The sequence below is a fragment of the Aspergillus bombycis genome, assembly GCF_001792695.1.
Source record: "Aspergillus bombycis strain NRRL26010 chromosome Unknown contig00053, whole genome shotgun sequence".
NCBI classification, from domain to species: domain Eukaryota; kingdom Fungi; phylum Ascomycota; class Eurotiomycetes; order Eurotiales; family Aspergillaceae; genus Aspergillus; species Aspergillus bombycis.
Window position 1 is genome coordinate 76,593 of NW_019170055.1, and position 19,773 is coordinate 96,365.

The 19,773-nt window shown below is 49.3% G+C and overlaps 9 protein-coding genes across 9 annotated transcripts; 5 read left to right on the forward strand and 4 right to left on the reverse strand.

The window, feature by feature from the left end:
* Positions 1-361: 361 nt before the first annotated feature.
* On the reverse strand, positions 362-781 carry ABOM_006563 (uncharacterized protein; the record flags this gene model as incomplete). The annotated part of the gene is made up of 1 exon (XM_022533692.1): positions 362-781. One exon carries the CDS (start codon positions 779-781, stop codon positions 362-364), a length of 420 nt encoding a protein of 139 aa, XP_022388330.1.
* Positions 782-1,082: 301 nt separating this feature from the next.
* Positions 1,083-2,386, forward strand: ABOM_006564 (N-terminal C2 domain-containing protein; the record flags this gene model as incomplete). The annotated part of the gene is made up of 5 exons (XM_022533693.1): positions 1,083-1,095; positions 1,200-1,216; positions 1,268-1,291; positions 1,354-1,769; positions 1,819-2,386. 5 exons carry the CDS (start codon positions 1,083-1,085, stop codon positions 2,384-2,386), a joined length of 1,038 nt encoding a protein of 345 aa, XP_022388327.1.
* Positions 2,387-3,056: 670 nt separating this feature from the next.
* On the forward strand, positions 3,057-4,982 carry ABOM_006565 (putative respiratory complex assembly protein Rmp1; the record flags this gene model as incomplete). The annotated part of the gene is made up of 1 exon (XM_022533694.1): positions 3,057-4,982. One exon carries the CDS (start codon positions 3,057-3,059, stop codon positions 4,980-4,982), a length of 1,926 nt encoding a protein of 641 aa, XP_022388328.1.
* A 415-nt stretch (positions 4,983-5,397) lies between these two features.
* Positions 5,398-6,988, reverse strand: ABOM_006566 (uncharacterized protein; the record flags this gene model as incomplete). Its single annotated transcript, XM_022533695.1, has 2 exons — positions 5,398-6,757; positions 6,825-6,988. 2 exons carry the CDS (start codon positions 6,986-6,988, stop codon positions 5,398-5,400), a joined length of 1,524 nt encoding a protein of 507 aa, XP_022388325.1.
* A 685-nt stretch (positions 6,989-7,673) lies between these two features.
* Positions 7,674-8,686, reverse strand: ABOM_006567 (aromatic alcohol reductase; the record flags this gene model as incomplete). Its single annotated transcript, XM_022533696.1, has 3 exons — positions 7,674-8,126; positions 8,187-8,600; positions 8,654-8,686. 3 exons carry the CDS (start codon positions 8,684-8,686, stop codon positions 7,674-7,676), a joined length of 900 nt encoding a protein of 299 aa, XP_022388326.1.
* Positions 8,687-8,963: 277 nt separating this feature from the next.
* Positions 8,964-11,357, forward strand: ABOM_006568 (Zn(II)2Cys6 transcription factor; the record flags this gene model as incomplete). The annotated part of the gene is made up of 4 exons (XM_022533697.1): positions 8,964-9,416; positions 9,494-9,864; positions 9,910-10,000; positions 10,053-11,357. Coding segments are annotated over 4 exons (2,220 nt in total), but the record flags the coding sequence as incomplete, so codon positions are not given.
* Positions 11,358-11,949: 592 nt separating this feature from the next.
* ABOM_006569 (phosphatidylinositol-3-phosphatase YMR1) lies at positions 11,950-14,339 on the forward strand (the record flags this gene model as incomplete). Its single annotated transcript, XM_022533698.1, has 3 exons — positions 11,950-11,973; positions 12,042-12,524; positions 12,585-14,339. 3 exons carry the CDS (start codon positions 11,950-11,952, stop codon positions 14,337-14,339), a joined length of 2,262 nt encoding a protein of 753 aa, XP_022388324.1.
* Positions 14,340-14,972: 633 nt separating this feature from the next.
* On the forward strand, positions 14,973-16,117 carry ABOM_006570 (40S ribosomal protein uS3; the record flags this gene model as incomplete). The annotated part of the gene is made up of 3 exons (XM_022533699.1): positions 14,973-15,126; positions 15,337-15,650; positions 15,785-16,117. 3 exons carry the CDS (start codon positions 14,973-14,975, stop codon positions 16,115-16,117), a joined length of 801 nt encoding a protein of 266 aa, XP_022388287.1.
* A 571-nt stretch (positions 16,118-16,688) lies between these two features.
* ABOM_006571 (phenylalanine--tRNA ligase subunit beta) lies at positions 16,689-18,967 on the reverse strand (the record flags this gene model as incomplete). The annotated part of the gene is made up of 9 exons (XM_022533700.1): positions 16,689-16,852; positions 16,916-17,724; positions 17,781-18,022; positions 18,077-18,343; positions 18,402-18,453; positions 18,591-18,667; positions 18,731-18,750; positions 18,811-18,851; positions 18,915-18,967. 9 exons carry the CDS (start codon positions 18,965-18,967, stop codon positions 16,689-16,691), a joined length of 1,725 nt encoding a protein of 574 aa, XP_022388286.1.
* Positions 18,968-19,773: the final 806 nt, after the last annotated feature.

Here is a 19,773-nt window from a genome sequence, read left to right on the forward strand (position 1 = left end):
AGACAATCCGATGGCTTTCTTCCTTCCCCCCCCTATGAAGCTCCCTGACTCAGTCCAAGGGCATTTCTTCATACCACTGCTGGATAGTATTCTTCCAAGCTCTTGAATCAGGTGATGAAAGTTGAGAAGTGTTGAAGAGGCAAGGTCGATGTGAAATAGGCGTAGAGGGTCGGAAACCGTAACCCACAATGGACCCGTTAGCGGAACAATAAACGGTGATTCATAACCGAGTTTGAAGCAAGCATCGTGACGGCCGGACTCGTCCTAGTATGATGAGAAATGTCGCAGTCATAGAACTCCCAAGCCGTTGGGTATGTTCTATTAGCGGTTTCTTGAAAGCAACCTCCCCTGTAGCTTTTATTCAAGCTGGAATATCCGATGCTTTCACTTCTTGATATTTCGACAGAACTTTCATCTCGGTGTTTCTTTCCTTGATCTTCTTGTCCATCGCTTTTTGAACATCTTCGCGTTTCCTCTCAGCGTCCTCCATCTTCTGTTTTACTTCCCTGGCAACTTGTTCCTGTGCTTTCAGAGCTGCTTCGGGCGATGTGTATTCTTGACGTAATTGCTCTAGCTGGGCGCGGATGTCCTCAGATTCCGCATCGATCTGAATACAAGTAACCGGGTGGTATCTGTGCGGCGGGAACGGCTCGCCAGGGACGCGGACTTCGAGAAGTAGAGGGTGTATCGGGGTCGTGCGCTGAGGTGAGCCCAAGGGGACCGGGTTGGTTGTGGGGGAAGGCGTGGGCTCTGAAGGTGGGGATAGGGGCTCCTGGTTCATTTTGCACTTTCAATTGGACTTAAGATGGGTGTGATATCTGCCGATTCTCGTTGAGGCTGACAGGAGTACTTCAAAGATGCGCTCGCTCATGGATTTTACCTCCGCAGCGCCGGCCGGGAAGACGCCCAAGGCGGTCAGTTTCTGCGGGACGTATTTCTATAACGTCCGCCCTGGCGCGGAGTGTGGGGAAACCGGAAGCAATGCGAAGTGTCATCTGGAACACAAGAGAAGCTTATACGATATTGGGATAATTGAGGAACAGATGCTTATATAGGGATCGCTGGACTGAGCCTTGCCAACCATGCAGGCTTTTGGTATGCTCATCCCATATCCTATCTGCGGAGCATTATCCGTCCCCCTATCAGTCGGGACATCATGACCTCATAGGACCCTGCTGCTAACGTATGGAATTCCTTAGTTCCAAAGAATCGGAGGGTGAGTCAAGCGGCATAATCTGTTTGTTCAAGTCATTGACTGTGTTCTTAGCCCAGGTTTGAGCTTGGTTTAAGGGTAGGTTACTCGAGTCCCCTGCCTTGATAATCATATCGATACTGATTCCATGGCCGCTATAGATAGTCGATTTGAACAATGTTCCCCTCGTGAACGGCACAGCGTTTGTCAAATGGCGCTTACCTTCGTCAAGCGGCGCCGAAAACCATGGGCATACGGATAAGGCGGTGATCATTGACCACCGAGCATACTGGAACTACGAAAAGACCTTGCAGGTTCGACTCACTATCGACCGGAACCAGAGCTTGCATGAATGCGAACTACAAGTTGAAATCATACAGGAGTTTGAATCGGGGGGAGCCGGGGATACCAAGAATTTCCTGGGAAGGATCAGACTCAACCTCGCTGAATATGTGGACAAGAGCGATGATGATGAGGGAATCGTGAGAAGATACTTGATGCAGGACAGCAAAGTAAACAGCACTCTTAAGATTGGGGTAGCAATGCGTCAAGTGGAGGGCGATCGGAATTTTACAACGTGTGTCTATTCAACCATACATTCTGACTTGATGACTGACGTGCGATAGGCCCCCTTTAAAATCGGCCATGGTCTTCGGTGGCATCACAGGCGTCGTTTCTTCAGAACAGACTGAACCTGATGATTTGGGCCCACTACCATCTATCAACATGCAAAGTAGGGAAGTTGCTGACATGCAGGATATGTACCGCCGGACTTTGGCTGCTTCTTGCAACTCTCGCTCTGACGACATACCTGCGGATAAGCTAGTTGAGGACCTTTTCTCGGGAAGCATTAGCTGGAGTAATGAAATCTATGGCCTTCAACCGACCGAGGCCAAGGAAGGTGACCGTTTTCCATCCGCCGGTGCAGCTACGAAAAGTACGTCGGCGAATAGACTGTCACCCAGCTTTGAAAGGCGACCGAAAAGCTCTTCAAGCAATCAGTTCCGCAATGATGGCAAATTGCCGGAGTTGAGTTCGAGAGTTGGACACAGCAGGAAGCGCAGCAGCATTGAACATCAACTTTATGGTACTGCGAAGGGCCATGCTTGGAAAAACCGTAGCAATGATCACGAGCTCTCGGAGTTTGATGTTCGGGAGGATTTAAGGAGCTGGGAGATTGGTACCAAGGATTGACGGCAGAAGATTTTTTTTTCAGGTATTGTATTTAATCTTGTATTTGTAAATAATACCCATATCTTTTTGGCTGGAATCCGTCGCATTTCATCTTTATACACGATCGGACCATCAACATTGAGATCGGAAGCCTATCACCGATTGGGAAATGCCCTATCCGCCGACTATTCCACTTTGAGGCTAGTGCCAGTCTAGAATCAATTCTCCAAGCTTGAAAGTTGAGAAGCTTCAACATTCGGTCGGCGAAAAGTTACTCACAAAGTGGCTCCCCCCACCCCCTCCCTCCCTGTGGTGTCCCAGATGCTTTCGCGTTCTTCAAAAGGTGTCGCGGCTTTTGAGCTGCCCGATAACCCCTTCCTGCAGGAACTGCTCGTCACCATCGACCCTTCGATTACGCGACGTTTTTGTCCGGTCCCAGCATACGGACGGCGGCGAACCAGAAAATGATAGTACAGAAAGCACGGAATCTCGGCCACCCCGATACAGACGCAGAGTAAAGCCTCAGCCAAAACCAAGGAGAGAGAAATTTGACAAGGTACCGATCGACGTATCTTCCTTGGGAAATCCGGGGGAAGTAGTTGTCGTACCGCATCCAAAACGTCGCCGCTTTGTCAACCTCAAACATTCGAAAAATCACACCAACGAAAACACGAAAGATGCACTGCCGTTTATGCTGTATGATATCGAGAATACCGAAGACATCCTTGATGACGATCTAATTACGGAACGAATCGAAAGTTTCCGCACACCTTATCGCCCGGGAGATAAATTGAGTACCGCCGATTGGGAGAATCTTCGGTCAGATGTCCAGACGTCGTTCACAATCCAGCAACTGTCGGACTATATTGAGCAGTTTAAGGCAGATGGCGCAGTGTCGGAGGAGGGGCTAGTACTTGATGGAGGACCAAAACTCGCGGAATGGAGACCGGGGACTTCAGCATTTTTTGAAACGGAGTCGGCCCCCCAGGTGGGAGCCGCTAAAAGAGTTGCAACTTCACTAGATCTTAGAGGCAAGTATCTGCTCACTGAGCGGATACTCCGCGATTGCTGGCACCTTGGGCTCATCGGCGAAGTCGGTCAGCTGGATGTTCGTCTTCCCGCCCATACACTGTCGTTATTTTTACACTCCGAGCACTTTTCCTTCGAGGAGCTCGCTGGTCTTCACGATGCGAAGATTGATATTACCCATTCGCTTGGTCTTGTTCGCATCACTGGAAAGCTGCATTCTTGTGAATTCATCCGTGACATCATATACGACGCCACGACCAGGATACGAGAGGAGGATCTTGAACTGTACCCTCGTGGGGTTACCCCAAAAGGCAAAAACCGTGTTTTCACTGTTGATTTCTTGTCATGGGTCAGCAAGACTTATGGTGTCTCATTCGACATGACCTCTACTACACCAACTAAGATGTTCTACCTTGTCGAAAACAAGCCAAAAGCAGAGAGTGCTCGGAGGACACTGAACCTGGCAATTCACGATGCCACACAGCCTCCAATACCATTCGGCACTTATATGGCAGCCTCAGAGCCCGTCGACACCTACGATATCAACCCGGAACTCAATGTATCATGGTTTGATCGACAGAAGACATGGTTCCGCTGGGCCGTACCGTCGGCACAAACAACTGCACCAAGCATGTCAGACACCCCATTCTTCAATCAACACGAAACACGCCTATCAGACGAACTCCTCAAACTTCTACGCGCAAGAGCACGCACTAACATCGGCAAGGCCGCAGCCCACGAGAGCATTACAGCAGCAGTCGGCCGGTGTCTCTTCGAGCACAAGCCGTTCGAAGGAAAGGCCATCACCGCCGCCCAACTAGGCAAACTGGCACCTCCACGGACCTTCACAACCGACATTCCCCGAGTAATCCCCTTCCTGCATCAGCTGGCCGCAGATTATCCGGAGGAAGAAATCCAACCACACCGCCTCCGCCTAGTCCCATCCGCAGTCCACGCAAACATCTTCCCCCAACTCGAGCTCGAAGTCGCCATAGCCCCAGGAGGCTTCGAGTCCGAATACAACGTGCAAAACGCCAGAGCAATCCTATCCCAAAGTAGCGTCGACTACCTCCTCCCCGAATGCAGCCTCGATCTCCGCTTCACCCGACAATTAACCCACGATGTACTGGACAGCTTCGACGAGAACGGTCCCCTGGTACCCCTCCAGGACTCCCTACGGGACTTCTTCTCCAAGGCGATGATCTACGAGGGCGAGACTCCTCTTCCGGCCTTTTCTCAGCTCTCAGTCCCCAACCATCTCTTGGTTGAGACGGGCGAAGAACGCGATCCCGATGGCTTCACTACAGCGGAGTACATGTATCTGCCCGTCAGCGATTTCCGGGGCACGCGTCTCCATCAGTATGACTTTGAGGGCCACAGGCTTAATTACTCTTTCTATGAGAGTGGACCTTTTAGTTCTCATCGTATGACGGATATCTTCTTGGATATGGATATGGCTGGTTCTTCGGAACAGTCTCCTTCGGATAATACTGACTCCCAGGAATCTATCCAGCGAGAGTTTAGTTCGTTCTATAAAGCAGCTTGCTCTTTGGCGTTTGACTTGGATAAATCCGGACGTGCGATGTGAGATGGATAAGGTGAATACTATATATATGTATATTACTTAGATTTTTTTTTCATGTGGGCCATTGTTGCTCTTGCTTTAATAATCTTTGAAGAATGTAAATACCGTTATACCCTCTCCCCTAAGTATTGCATTAAATGTTATGTAGCTTGGTGTAGCGTCTGGGTACTGTGGTCTCACAAGCATGTCATTACACTCCAATAGGATTATCCAATCCCAGATGGTAGTATGCTCATATTTATTGGGTATATCATGGTCCAAGTACTAGTAGTGAGGACCAGGGGATAAAGTACTCCTATTCACAAATAATTTGGGTTGCTAGCAAGTTCACCCGAGGATCATTAATACTATGCAGTTGATCACGACATTGGTGACGGCATAAATTTAACTCAGAACCACGACATCACGTTACTGCATCTCAATGAACACTGTTAGTGTAGATACCGACTAAGTCGTAGAAGTCGCCGACGCCCTTCCTGAAACCATTTTCCCATTCCTCAGCAAAGTCCTCATTCAACTTTCCAGTTTCAGCGAATCGTTTTCGAACCCACAGCTCCATTGCTCCTATTTTCTCCCCTCCGTTCCAACCACCAGTAAGAACGTCTCGTGACAATGCACCAAAGAAGCTCAACGCATCATTGAATCCAAGGTCCCAGCCAAAGGCACACTGTTGGCGCTCGCGAGTATTTGGTGAGTTCGAGTGTTGTGATAAAGCAGACTCTCGGGACTGCAATCGTTGGGTCTCGGCCTGTGTAATTTTACTAATAACTTGTGCTCGGGGAATCGCGAGCCATGAAGGAGGCGGTATAGCATCAGTACTGACTTGCCGCTCAAAGTCCCACTCATCACCAGTTATCCGGTGTATTTTGTAGCCCACGAAAGCGGATCCGCATGTCTTGGACTCCCACTGTTTGCTCTGTTCTTGACCGAAGGTCTTGGTTAATGCCGGCCTCTCGGCCGCATCCACGCGGGCCCAGCTTTGTGCATCCATTGCGCAGCTGTATTGTCCGATGTAGGCATCTACTGCAGTTCTACAAGAGCCCACTTTGCCTTGACGAGTTGAAAGTTCAGATAGCTCACTGTGAATCCGTGAGATGATAGTCCTGGGATCCATGTGCTGATATGACCCCGTCGTGTAATACTTGTGGGTATCCACGATAATCGGACTCCTGACTACAGGGCTCTGAAGTCTGTTTTTCATCATAGCATAGTCCAACGCCTCGGCAAAATCCCCACCATCACTGATGTAGATGGGAAGGGGTGGGTTGATACAGCTCGTGATTTCGAGAACTTCATCGTACCATTTCTGAAGATCGCAAGTTTTCCAGTCCGTTTCGCTAGATATCTGAACTCCGATCACCCCAGACATCGCATGATACGTAACTTCTTGAACGATAAAAGTGATGCAGTCCGTGGCCATCGCCCAATTGCGCTCACTCGCGCAAAAGTCAGCAATCCTGATCTCACTGTGACTGTTCCGGTCCATACTACCTGGAATGGTCTGAAAATCAATCAGGACTCCGATACCATGGTGGTAGCATTTCTCGATGAGACGTTTTAGGATATTCCAGCAATTGACGTACACCTCAGATGCCTCGCCTTCGAAATCTGTACCCGCACAGAAGACTGGCCCAAGGGTAAAAAAGCCTATCGGGATCCGTATTGAATTGCATCGTGCCACATCTTTAAGCCATATGATATCGAAATCGGTCAGAGTAGTCCGCCAGTGTGCTTCCCATTTTAAACGGGTTTCCTCAAGGCCGCAAGCCTTGAGCGACCTGTGTGCGTGAAATTTTATCAGCAACAAAGCCAGCAAAGAAGGTGTATATCCCTATGTGCACTGACCTTTTTACCTCTTCGAGCTCCTTGGAGCTTCCGGAGTCGGTACTGGATGCACCGTCACTTAACCAAGGCCCATGGACGAACATAGAGCCTAGATTGGTACCATGCTGATATCGGTAGCGAAATATATCCTCCGCAGTTGGTGGTGTATAGTTTGAGTCAGTCATGGTCTCACAGCAGCTTGACGGATGCTTAGCTACTACGACAGTTTTTTATTGGCAGTATTTGTCCCCGAAGATGACAAAAGTTTGATGCAGAACCATACAGCGACTAATTCTAGATGCGTGGGAAGCAACACTGAGGCTGATGTGCTGGGAAGATTATAGGACGCAACACGGGTGTTCAGTAGCCGTAAAGGACGCGTGGAATTAGCTGGTAGTATCTATTGAAAGAGGCAGTCCATCATGGGAAACATATCACTTCTGGACTCTACATCGCAGGATCGATTGATGTTTCAAGCTGTGAGTACATTTTCAAGGAATGTGACGGATTTGGAAAGGAAGGATGCATCAGTGATGTCATCTCTAAACAATGAACAACTTTTAGCTGACTAACAATACAATATGTAGTTAGTTATAGTAAAGGTTCTTGATCTCTCTCTCTCTCTCTCTCTCTGTGAAGAAGCTTTAAGAGTGATAGTCTTTTTTCTAGGAATTTATATAACCACGAACTCTGAATCATTACACCACAGACGCTTCGAGACTTGGTACGAAGACCGCCAAATATATGTATCACGTTAATTCTAGAGTACATATGACATTCAATTCATCGACAGACAATTCTTGGGTTTTAGATCCTTGAGCATTTAAGTATGATAAACATGCAATGAAAACAATCAACTGAGCCCCTCGATTATTGTGCAACAACACGCTTGACAGTATCCCGAACTGACTCCAACTTCAACCCCAACATATCATTGGCCAGGCTCAGGTCTTTGACATAATTAGCCTGCAGGCTAGGGGTCTTACCATAGCAAGTGGCTCGGACTAGTTGGAATGCACCACTGAAGTCACCAGCACCGAGTTTCTTAAATCCTTCGTCAACCTGCTCCTCCGTGGTGGTTGCTTTCATGGACCATTTAGCACCCGTTTCCTCTTCCAGTGCAGCCATGATCTCGTTCTGAGTGGTTTCGACAGAAGCAATGTAGAGGTACTTGTTACTGGTCGCCTGGGGGTGTTGTAGCACTGAAACCACTGCTTGGCCAAGCTGCTTTCCATTGGTAAGGGTAAAGCTCTGGTTACCGCCGTCCCAGATGGTTGCGGTACGGCTTGCGACGTCAAATTCGAGGAAGCCATTTCCAAGGCCCTATTTAACCGAGCGAGTCAGGTTTCTCAGTAGAGAAAGGTAAGTAAACATGCCACTTACCCAATCGAGCAATCCCGAAGTTGCAATGGCAGTCCACGAAAGGCCACCGGATTGCTTAGTCTTCAAGTACTCGATGAGTTCCCTCTTCTGGCCAAAGAAGGGTGCTAATTTCAAGACAGCCTCATTCTGGCTATTGGAGGAGAACTCAGAGGGAATGAACCGTCGAACACCAGATCGAATTGCAGCATCGACAACCTTTTTCTGTTCGCCAAATGCCGTGGCACCTACTGCTGAGATGACGGCGTCCTGGCCCTTCAAGACAGCCTCAAGTTCGGCATCTGAGAAACCGCTCTTGTGGACAGTGATACCGGCGGGAAAGCTAGCCTTACTTTCCTTGCGACATAGAACGGTAATGTTAAAGCTGGAAGATGCAACAAGGCCATCAAGAATGATCTTGCCAATATCACCACTGGCCTAAGTGGAAGTGTGAGAATGGTGGCGCAATACAAAGATTGGAATTTACATACACCAATGAGGACAATATTCTTGTATCCGGCCATTGTAAAGGATACGAGGGAAGAAGTGAGCTTTAAAGCAAGTTAATAATTGCGAATTGAATCGTATCACGGACAATTCGTGGCGATGTCTCTGCTTTTTGTCTTGAGAACAGCTGGCGACGTGACGGGGATGACATCTTTATATGTATGAGGATGAGCACTTTGGTGAGGGGAATACTTTTTCTATCGAGTATGGCCAGTATACTTCGTAGTATCAGTAAGATAGTTAGTTAGTAGTTAGATGACAAGTGGATGGGATGCTTACTACTAACTACTAGTAGTTACATGCGGACTTTTCCTCCGCTCCTCCGCTGCAGCCAACCGGAGCAGCTCCCCTCCGGACCTGCGCCATCGTTGGATCATCGTCCGGTCCGCTTGCTCCGTTAATACTTCAGTTTTACTACTCAACCCACTCAGATTCAACAAACAGCAGCGACCCATGCCCCGCCGGGTGATTGCGTCAGGACGGTCCTGTCTTGAGTGCCGCCGGCGCAAGATCAAATGCGACCGATCCTTGCCCTGTGCATACTGTGTCCGGACGCATATACAGTGCACATACCCTCAACCTAAAACAGGTGGAAATGCCGACCATTCCGTGGATAGTGACCTTGTGGCCCGAGTGGAAAGCATTGAATGCAAGTTCCAGTCCCTAGAAAGAAGTCTAGCGCAGATCAAACAACTCCTGCATATGAATCCTTCATCTTCCAGTCAGGAACAAGATCAGTTGAGGCCTGTAAGCTTGCCTTTCGTTATCCAAAGTGAACTGTAGAAAGACCATCACCAGTAAGCTAGTTACTAAAACAGTAGTAGGAAATTGAACAAGATCGGTGTAGCTCCGGCTGGTCTGGTGCTTCTCATTCTACTTCACCCAACGATGGGCAACCTTGGCAGTCTTTTCCATTGAGGCCGAACCCTTCACCCCCGCTAGAAACCCTTCATCCTTCTCCAGCTGTAATCGCATTCATCTGGCAGACCTACCTGGATGTGGTAGATCCAGTGGTAAAAGTTTTCCATGTCCCGACAGTGCAAAGGCAGGTAGTGAGTGTCATTCGAGGCCGATCTAACCTCGATGCCCCCACAGAATGCTTGATCTTTGCAATTTATTACTCTACCGTAGTGACCATGTCGGCAGTAGAGTGTCGTGAGGAGTTTGATGAGGAGAAAGCCGTACTACTGACGCGGTATGTACGTTTCTCATGGGAAGACGCCGTCGCTGACTGAGTAAGGTACCGAACGGGAGTCGAGCAGGCTCTTTCACGCGCGAACTTCCTCAGGTCCCTGGATTTGACGGTTCTGCAGGCATTTGCTCTCTATCTGGTAGGTGTACACCCATGTTTGAAACAAAACGGAACCTAAGAATATTATCTAGATATGCGGCAGAAAGGACGAGAATGGACCCGACGTATGTACACTTATAGGGGTTGCCATCGGAACTGCCATGAAGATTGGTCTCCATTGCGATGGAGCTGGTCTAGATATATCCCCTTTCGAGGCAGAAATGCGTCGCCGGCTCTGGTGGCAGATCTGCACTTTGGATGTCCGAACGGCGGAGGACCATGACTCTGAACCGACCATCCTCGAATCTGCCTTCAATACTGAATTGCCGTTGAACATCAACGACACTAGCCTGGAACCCGACATGAGTGAACTGCCTCAAAGTCAGCTTGGTAAAACCGAGATGACCTTTACGCTGGTCCGGTTTGAAGGGAGCCATTTTGCGCGAAGAGTGATATTTTCAGACAGGTTCTGCCGCATTAACACATACCCAATCTTGAATGAGGCACAGAAGTGTGAGGCAATAGAGCAATTCAAGGGGCGTATAGAGAAACGATACTTGTCGTATTGCGACAAAGAAGTCCCACTTGACTTTATCACCGCTGCCTCCATTCGTTTGATTTTGGTGAAATTGAAATTGGCAGTATGCAGGCTACGGAGGGATCAGGCTCCGGGCATGCTTATTCAAACAAATTACCGGAGGACTTGTGAGGAAGTCCTACAGCACGCCCAGATGCTGCGAAATTACGAGAAGGGCAAAAGATGGCTCTGGCTTTTTCAGACCTATGTCGAATGGGACTCACTGGCTTATCTCCTGCTCCATCTCTGTATAGCGCCCCCGGAGGAGCAGTCTGACGCGGTGTGGAAAACTGTGAACGAGATTTACCACCACTGGAAAAGTGAATCAGATATCTATCATGATCGCCGCTGGAGGCTTATTGAAGAGCTTCGATTCCAAGCTTTTATCACACGGGGTAGAGGGCAGACAATCCCTCAATTGCCACGGGAGACGCAACCGGATCATTACAAAACACCTGAACAACGTGGTATTGGATCTGCGGTCAGGCTATACAAAGACTCGTCCACCGGAGCCCAACAGACAACAAACACCGTGATTGATCAGCCATCTAACGTGGAAGCTGCTGCTCACGCACACCTATCGCCCATGGCAATGGTTGAGATAACCGAGTCCAATCCTGTCACTGAGCAACTCTTCCCCATGGGTACGCTCATCAACGCGGCGACTGCGACATCTGCAATCCAACCAGCGGAAGTGGCGGTCTCGAGTGCTGCTGAATTGCCGAGTGGGGATACTGGTTGCGAGTGGAGTGCAGCACTATTCGAAGTGTTTTGGGATCTCACTGGATCTGGACAAGGTGCCTCTGTTTCATGGCTGTAATTGTCTCATTTTAATCGATTTGACAATGCGTCGATGTTTTGAAATGATGCCAAGCATGGGTATTTTGGATGTCCATCCCTTCATCCCTGGTTATTATCTGCCGAAAAGCGGAAATTCATCACAAACAAATACATCATCATATATATTCATCTCGACAATTTCATGATACAAAAGCAAGAAAAGAAGAAAACATATGGGGTGAAAATAGAACGTGAAAAGGATGGATCTAGAGAGAGATAGTGTGGATTTAAGAGAGTACTATAAATTGAATGACGGGGGCTAATTTACCTTGATTAAGGTTAGGCCTTGACGTAAAAGGTCACTAGGCGAGGGGCTCCGCATTTTCAAGTCCCGAATCCGCCCCGTTGGCCCAAATGGATTGAATTGTCACTTTCCCAAGGGTCCCGCAAGTTCGTGCCAAAACCCTACCTTTCCTTGGTTTCCACCGGCTTATCTGACCTCATTGAAATCTCCCTAAGCCAAAAAACAACTTGTCAACTAAAGGCGCCCCCTCCTGTACAGCACCAGTGCCAATTTGTTCCCCTCGACGCCCGGTCATGAAGCTTATGCGGATATAGCAAACAACAAAGACATGGAGAGAACACGGGTCGCTAAGGTTTGCCGACCGCCGCTTATGCTTCAAGTTTCGAGATCTCCTGACATTCTCCTCCTCCGTGATTGCAGGTTGACGATGTGACCTTGGCGCGTCGTGGTGAACAGGTTGTTGGCACCCTCCACCTCACCCCTCATCATATCATCTTCTCTCATATACCGTCGCTGCCGGACAGTGCACAACCTTCCACTACACCGATTAGACCAAGAGAGCTTTGGATCACCTACCCTATCATCTCTTTCTGTACCTTCCGCCCCGCTCCGGCTGCTTCCCGCCAACCATCGTCGATCCGTCTGCGTTGCCGTGACTTTGCATTCGTTTGTTTCTATTTCACTAGCGAGACGAGAGGCCGTGATGTTTATGAGAGTATAAAGCAGTGGACATGCAAAGTTGGGCGGATCGAAAAACTCTACGCTTTCACTTACCAGCCACCACCTCCCGAGCGGGAACTCAACGGCTGGGAGCTGTATGACCCACTGAAAGAATGGGCGAGGCAGGGGGTAGACCGGGATAACCATGGCTGGCGTATCTCTCGCATCAATACGGACTATACGGTAATAACCTACCAGTGTGGCGGGCTCGATAATGTGGTTAACATGAACGAAATTTCCTAGTTCTCCCCGACGTATCCTGCGCTCTTGCCGGTCCCGTCCTCTATTTCTGATAATACGCTTAACTATGCGGGGCGATATCGATCTAGGGCAAGAGTGCCCGTGTTGACGTATCTTCACCCCGTTAATAACTGCTCGATCACAAGAAGCTCACAACCCCTGGTGGGTGTGCGTCAAAATCGAAGCATTCAGGACGAAAAGTTATTAGCTGCGATTTTCTCGACCTCTCGTTCCGAGAGACCGCTAGCAAATTTCAACCCAGCGCATTTAGATCGAGAATCATCTAGTTCAACGCAAGGCGATGCAAATGATGAGACCGTGACTGATTTAGCCAGGACGGAAGACTTGGAGGATGAGCTGTTAACTTCATTCTACGGGGACTCGGACGGCAAGCATCAGGTATATGGTGCTCAACAGCACAACTTGATTGTCGATGCACGGCCGACAGTAAATGCATTTGCGATGCAGGCTGTTGGCCTCGGCTCGGAAAATATGGACAATTATAAGTTTGCAACCAAAGCATATCTCGGAATTGACAACATTCACGTTATGAGGGATTCCTTGAATAAGGTGATTGATGCCTTGAAGGACTCAGACGTCACCCCGCTAGGACCAAATAGAGATCAGCTTGCACGCAGTGGGTGGTTAAAGCATATTACTGGAATTTTAGATGGCGCGGGCTTGATTGCCCGCCAAGTTGGCCTTCAACACTCGCACGTATTGATACATTGCTCGGATGGGTGGGATCGGACCGGACAGCTTAGTGCTTTAAGTCAGATATGTCTTGACCCTTATTATCGTACGATGGAAGGCTTCATGGTACTGGTGGAGAAAGATTGGCTCTCCTTTGGGCATATGTTTCGGCACCGCTCTGGACACTTGAACAGTGAAAAGTGGTTCCAGATAGAAAATGAAAGGATCGGAGGTGATTCCAGTCGTGGCTTCGGGGAAGCCGGCGGTGCGGGCAAAGCCATCGAAAATGCATTCCTTAGTGCCAAAGGGTTCTTCAACCGAGATAACACAAGTCGTGACTCTCTTCCCGAGTCCGATGGAGAAATGCAAAGCTACGATTCAGATACTCCTGGTACTAAGAAACTCAGTTCCGTTCCAAAATCGGTTACCCCTGAAAAGGAGATGACGAAGGTGAAAGAGACTAGTCCGGTGTTCCATCAATTCCTCGATGCAACCTATCAACTGCTGTACCAATACCCGACACGATTCGAATTTAACGAGCGGTTTTTACGCCGGCTGCTGTATCATCTTTACTCGTGTCAGTACGGCACCTTTCTCTATAACAGTGAAAAAGAGCGTGTGGAGTCGAAAGCGAAGGAGCGCACCCGGAGTGTGTGGGACTATTTCCTCGCCCGGCGAGAGCAATTTCTCAACGCGAAGTACGATCCCCATGTTGATGATCATAAGCGTGGGAAAGAACGCCTCATATTCCCACGGCTCAGTGAAGTCAGGTGGTGGAGTGAGGCATTTGGTCGAACGGATACAGAAATGAATGGCATTCGTTCGACTGGATCCCCTCCTGCGCAACGCGAGAACATTGATATGGAACGATCACCGGTGCTGACTGGCATCGAGACAGCCCAGGATGCTGTCACCAGTAGCACCGGTATGAAAGGGGCTCACAATGCTGCCTCAGCTGGCATGGCAGCCGTCACGTCGGGGATATCGAGTTTGGCTTTCTCCAAGCCCAAGGAGAACGGGCAAGACCCCAGAAGTATGGGTCAGCTTGAAGTTGAAATGCAATGAACGAGTTTTAAAAAGAAATGTTGGGTATCAGGGCATATTGATGAATCGGTGTATTTACAGGCGCTGACAGGGTATCGGTCCGCATGCCATGGGCATAAATCTTTGCTTATGAATAGGTGGATGATTGTGTGCTTGGCTTTGTCAATTGTTTGTTCTTCAAATCTTCAGTTGTTCTCGGTATATGAGTAGAGAGATACAGCAAGGGGAACGGTGAACCCGTGATTTCAAGATTTGCGCTGGACTTGTCGGCAATGCGAGCATAGCAAGATGGGCAAGTGTTTACTACGAGTACGTAGAGGTAGGGACTTAGAGGTATGGAGAGCTCATTGCCTAAAGTAGTTAAAGTTCGATTGTAGGATCCATAAGAAAGGGTGCCTGAGGCCACAAGCGGGCTTGGCAGGCTAGGTCCAAAAAGGGAAGGGGCACAAGCGACGGGCCAGGGTTAACCCTATCACAGAATTGGGAAGGGGAAACCCTAAACGGCAGAAACCCCACTAAAGGCCGACTGTTCAAAACTGATCGAACGGCAGCCGACTATTTTCGCCTTTGAACGACATCCCAACTTTGGTGCTCCGCAACCACCGTCCTCGGCCGTTTCTTCGACAACTTCATCCACCCAACAGAAACGCAATCATGGCTGCTGTCCAGGGAGCTATTTCGAAGCGCCGCAAGTTCGTCGCCGACGGTGTCTTCTATGCCGAGTTGAACGAGTTCTTCCAGCGCGAGCTGGCTGAGGAGGGCTACTCTGGTGTTGAAGTCCGTGTCACTCCCACCGTCACCGATATCAGTACGTCGCCCGATTGAGATTCCATTGCTTTTCTTTGCACTTGTTTTGTGGGAGGTCGAAAAGAATTGAGCGATGAACAATGGAAGGGGAAACAAATTTCTATAAGGAATACAAAATGAAAGAGGCGGAATGAATTGGATGTTTACTGGTGCAAAATTGTCGGGAGAGGATCATACACGAATGCTAACGGATGCTCTTTTTTCTCTGCAGTCATCCGTGCCACCCACACCCAGGAGGTTCTCGGTGAGCAGGGCCGCCGCATCCGCGAGCTCACCTCCCTCATCCAGAAGCGCTTCAAGTTCCCCGAGAACTCCGTCTCCCTCTATGCCGCCAAGGTCCAGAACCGCGGTCTCTCCGCCGTCGCTCAGTGCGAGTCCCTCCGTTACAAGCTCCTCAACGGTCTTGCCGTCCGTCGTGCTTGCTACGGTGTTCTCCGTTTCATCATGGAGAGCGGTGCCAAGGGTTGCGAGGTTGTTGTTTCCGGAAAGCTCCGTGCTGCCCGTGCCAAGTCCATGAAGTTCACTGTACGTTCTCTCGCATATTTCGTGGAATCGTGTTTTTGTCGGCGAATAAGAGCGGTGTGAAAAGAGGGATAATGCGTCGCGGTTATACGAAGGGATGGAATTCAACAGCATTGCTGACATATATCTGGATATAGGACGGATTCATGATCCACTCCGGTCAGCCCGCTAAGGACTTCATCGACAGCGCTACCCGTCACGTTCTCCTCCGCCAGGGTGTCCTTGGTATCAAGGTTAAGATCATGCGCGGTTCCGACCCCGAGGGCAAGGCCGGCCCCCAGAAGACCCTCCCCGACTCCGTCACCATCATCGAGCCCAAGGAGGAGCAGCCCGTCCTCCAGCCCATGAGCCAGGACTACGGTGCCAAGGCTATCGCCGCTCAGCAGGCTGCCGAGCAGCAGCGTCTTGCCGAGCAGCAGGCCGCCGAGGGCCAGGAGGGTGCTGGTGCGGAGACTTTCCAGCAGGAGTAATTGGTTTCATTTTCTTAGGCCCTGCTCTTTTTTCTTCGTTCCTGTCGTCCTACCTGATATCATTACCTGACGCAAATAAACAACTACATGATCTTCCATTTGGTTATCTTCCTCCGCTAGCAAGCTAGGAAAGGCGTCTTCCCGTCCCACAGCTCTGTTCCTGAATTCCTAGTGAAACATCTAGGTAGGAAAAGATAATGTCCGATACGAAACTAGGGGGCAAATAAAAAAAAGCAATTTACGGTTCATTATGTGCAACGAATCATTAAAATTACAGGAGAAACATAACCACGGCCAATATCCAGTAGACATGGTAGTGCAAGCGCATGTGGCCATTCATTTAATCGCCCTTTTATGAACTTGTAGAATTACGACATTGCAATTCTACCCTGACGCATCAATCCAGTCATTATGTAGACAGTAGCAGAGTGAAGCAGAATTTATATATCAATATCACTTTTCTTTTGTTATTTTAAATGCTCATTCATGACATCAACTATCTTTCTAAACATATATCCGAACCATGAAACATCTAGAATCTACGCACGTTCGCTCGCTCTACTATCATAGCTCATAGGAAAGCCTCGATGTTGAGCTCCAGCGTGCTGACTGGGTATTTCAGTTCGTACTTCTCCAATACTGTAGGGTGCAAGATACCGAAGGCACCAATGACGTGCTCCTTGCCGCCAATGCGCACGTGGACAGACGCGGCGTGGCCGGGGAAGTAGGTTGCCTCTGGAATGTATGTTAGAGAAAAAATTCTATAGCAGCAGGGTGGTAGTGGTAACTGAAACTTACCGTCAAGCTCCTCGATCCAGTACTGCGAGTCGCTCATACCGGGGTTCTCGAGACCCTCCTCGCCGGTGATGAACGCACTCTTGAGCATGGACATGACGCGATCCAGAAGACCATGGACGACTTCGAAACCACTGTTTTTGCCGTACCAAGCGGCGGCAAAGTGTCTCTCGTTCCGGCTCTTACGCTCGAGCGAAAGGTCCTTGAATGCCACATCGCTGACCTCGAAGATCTTCATGGGAACGGTATGGTGCTTGTTTTCACGAATGGTCTTCAGAAGACCAGGCAAGAGACTTGTGCGGACGACCTGGAACTCCAGTGTCTTGGGGTTGGCCAGCTTAACGGCAGTGTTACCATCATCCTTGCGGTTGAGCCAGGCGAAGTTCTCGTCATGGGAGCATAGGATGAGAGGCAACACCTCAGACCAGCCCGCCATCGCAGCCTCAGTTCGGACAATGTCGGAGAGCTTGTTGATAGGTAAGGGCTGGGCGATGGTACCAGACTTGCTTGGGAAGGACCGTGGGAGGTTGTTGAAGCCGTAAGCAATGGCGACATCCTCCATGATATCTGCTTGGTGGAGGACGTCAGCACGAGTAGGAGGGATGTCCACGTCGATCAGATCGGCGGATTCCGCAGAGGGTCTAGCGGTATAGGCCATCTTCGTCAGGATCTTCGCGATTTCCTCTGCAGAAAGGTTCAAGCCGCAGCATTGGTTAAGGTAGGAGACCTCAGCCTGGGTTGTACGAGAAGACATATCCGGCGTAACTCTAGTCTCGCCGTTATGGTCGGAGACGATTTGGACTGGCTCAATTCTATGAAGAGATTAGACCATCGGAACTTGGAACCGGGAGGTAATAGGAAGTCTTACGTGAAAGGCTCCGAAGTATATTGGGAGAACATCGCAACCATCATCTTGTTGACGATCTCAACCTTCGTCTTGTCAAGGGCAGTAATCTCGATGAAAACGTTCTTAGTGTCCAGGGTGATCTTAGAATGATCGCCATTGATGATGGGAGGCAGTGAGCAAACTGTCCGCTTCGAATCGTAGATGACGGGGTAGACAGGGGAGTCGCGAATAATGTGAAGGTATTTACCCAGGTGCTTGTCTTTCTGTTTACAGAAGTAAGCATCTATCCTAACCTACCGCATATGCAGTAGCCATACCTCGTAGAAAGTCATCAACTCCTCTCCGTTCATTTCCTGGGTCTGGTTCAAAGGAACAAATCTGATGTCTTTGGGTGGCAAAGCCTCGTAGGTGAAAGGTCCTTGTATCGTATCCAAGTCGTGAGTACCGATCGAAACGAGCGTTCTTTGTCTTGCAAGGTTCTGGTGGAGCTTGTCTTGCAGGGCGATGAAAGATTCATAGCGAGCTTGATCGAACTTGATATTCCGCAGGATAGCACCAGAGACCAAGGGTCGGATTTTCGTAGTCTTGGCCATATATCTTCAGCTTGGGTTCATCGTGTTTGCACTTCTAAGAACTACTTACATCTTCTTTTACAATGATCTTCTGCAGCTCACCGTTTGCGGGCTCGACCAGCCTGTAGTTGGGCAGAGATTTTCGACCCAAGAAGATGTTGAGCATGAGGCAATGCCCTCAAAGCACAGCATGTCATATCTGCAGATATCTCAGAATATGTACCATATATAAGTCACTCGGAAATCAGTGGGTGCGTACCGGTTGGCCGGGATTTCGATCTTGAGCTGAGGAGGTTCCTGCACTCCATCCACGATTGGTCGGTCTGAATTTGTTGTCTACAAGTTTCCGTTCAGTATTCCATATTGCGACGGGGGGAAGGTAGAGGCAGGAGTTATTACATCTTCATCGAGCTCAATACCTGTTTAAACTAAGTCAGCGCGGGCCCCGCTAAAAAACTACTCAGATAACTCCGACATACCGAATTCGAAGCACAGCTCATCAAATTCCTCGGTGGTGTACCTGAAAGAGTAAAAAAGAAGTATTAGCAAAAGACATGAACAAATTGGAAAGGTCTTCCCATACTCCCGTCCGAGCTCCTTGAAGAGCGCGGCCTTGTCGACCGAGATAGTGGGCATGGTGAGGGGTTGGGTATTTGCGATTCAAGGTCAAGAGATCGGGGCTCAAAAGGGTTCAGTAAGCCTCCCACGCACAGAAGACGACTCTGTGAAATGGTCCAAAAGTCCAATGGCAAGGGTGTTCGTGTGCGGGGTTCAGTGATTGCGCTGAGTCTATGCCACCGGTGGAGGAGTCATAAAGTCCGTGGCACTTTTGTTCCCCGTTAGGAACTTGGGGCTTGACCCTCACGGCGGGCGCTGAGCCAGCCACATCTCAGTGCACCGCCACCGATTTCACCCCTCCCTAAATTCATTCCGGGACGGCAGATTAACTACGCAGACAGTCTTGCACCAGCCACAAGCCCCATTGCTTTCCCAAAGTCACGGTGACCAGCAGACCGTCACCTTCGCAAGATTCCTCCAGAACAAAGCTTCCCCTCCACTCGCAATCTCCGTCAAATATATTCCCACCTTGTTCTTATTTTCCATTATCTTGTTTCGTGAACATTTTAATATCTTATGATACACTAACGCCAGACGATTGTTCGCTCGGTACCAGTCCAATTGTCGAGGTATGATACTGCTGCTATTATTGCTCACTTGTCTGTCCTGCGGCGGCCCAAACCCCACGAAACCTCTCGCTCCGGGGTTCTTGCAAACCACCTATCCCTCCCTATACCACTGATATTCTTCCCGACAGCTGAAACTAATCCGCATTCGAGCAGCCTCCGCACATTGTCGTTACTTTATATGACAGCCTACCATTTTTAGAAACATTCCCCCCTCCCCCCGTAATTATCGCCGCGTTCGCGTGATATCAGATCGAC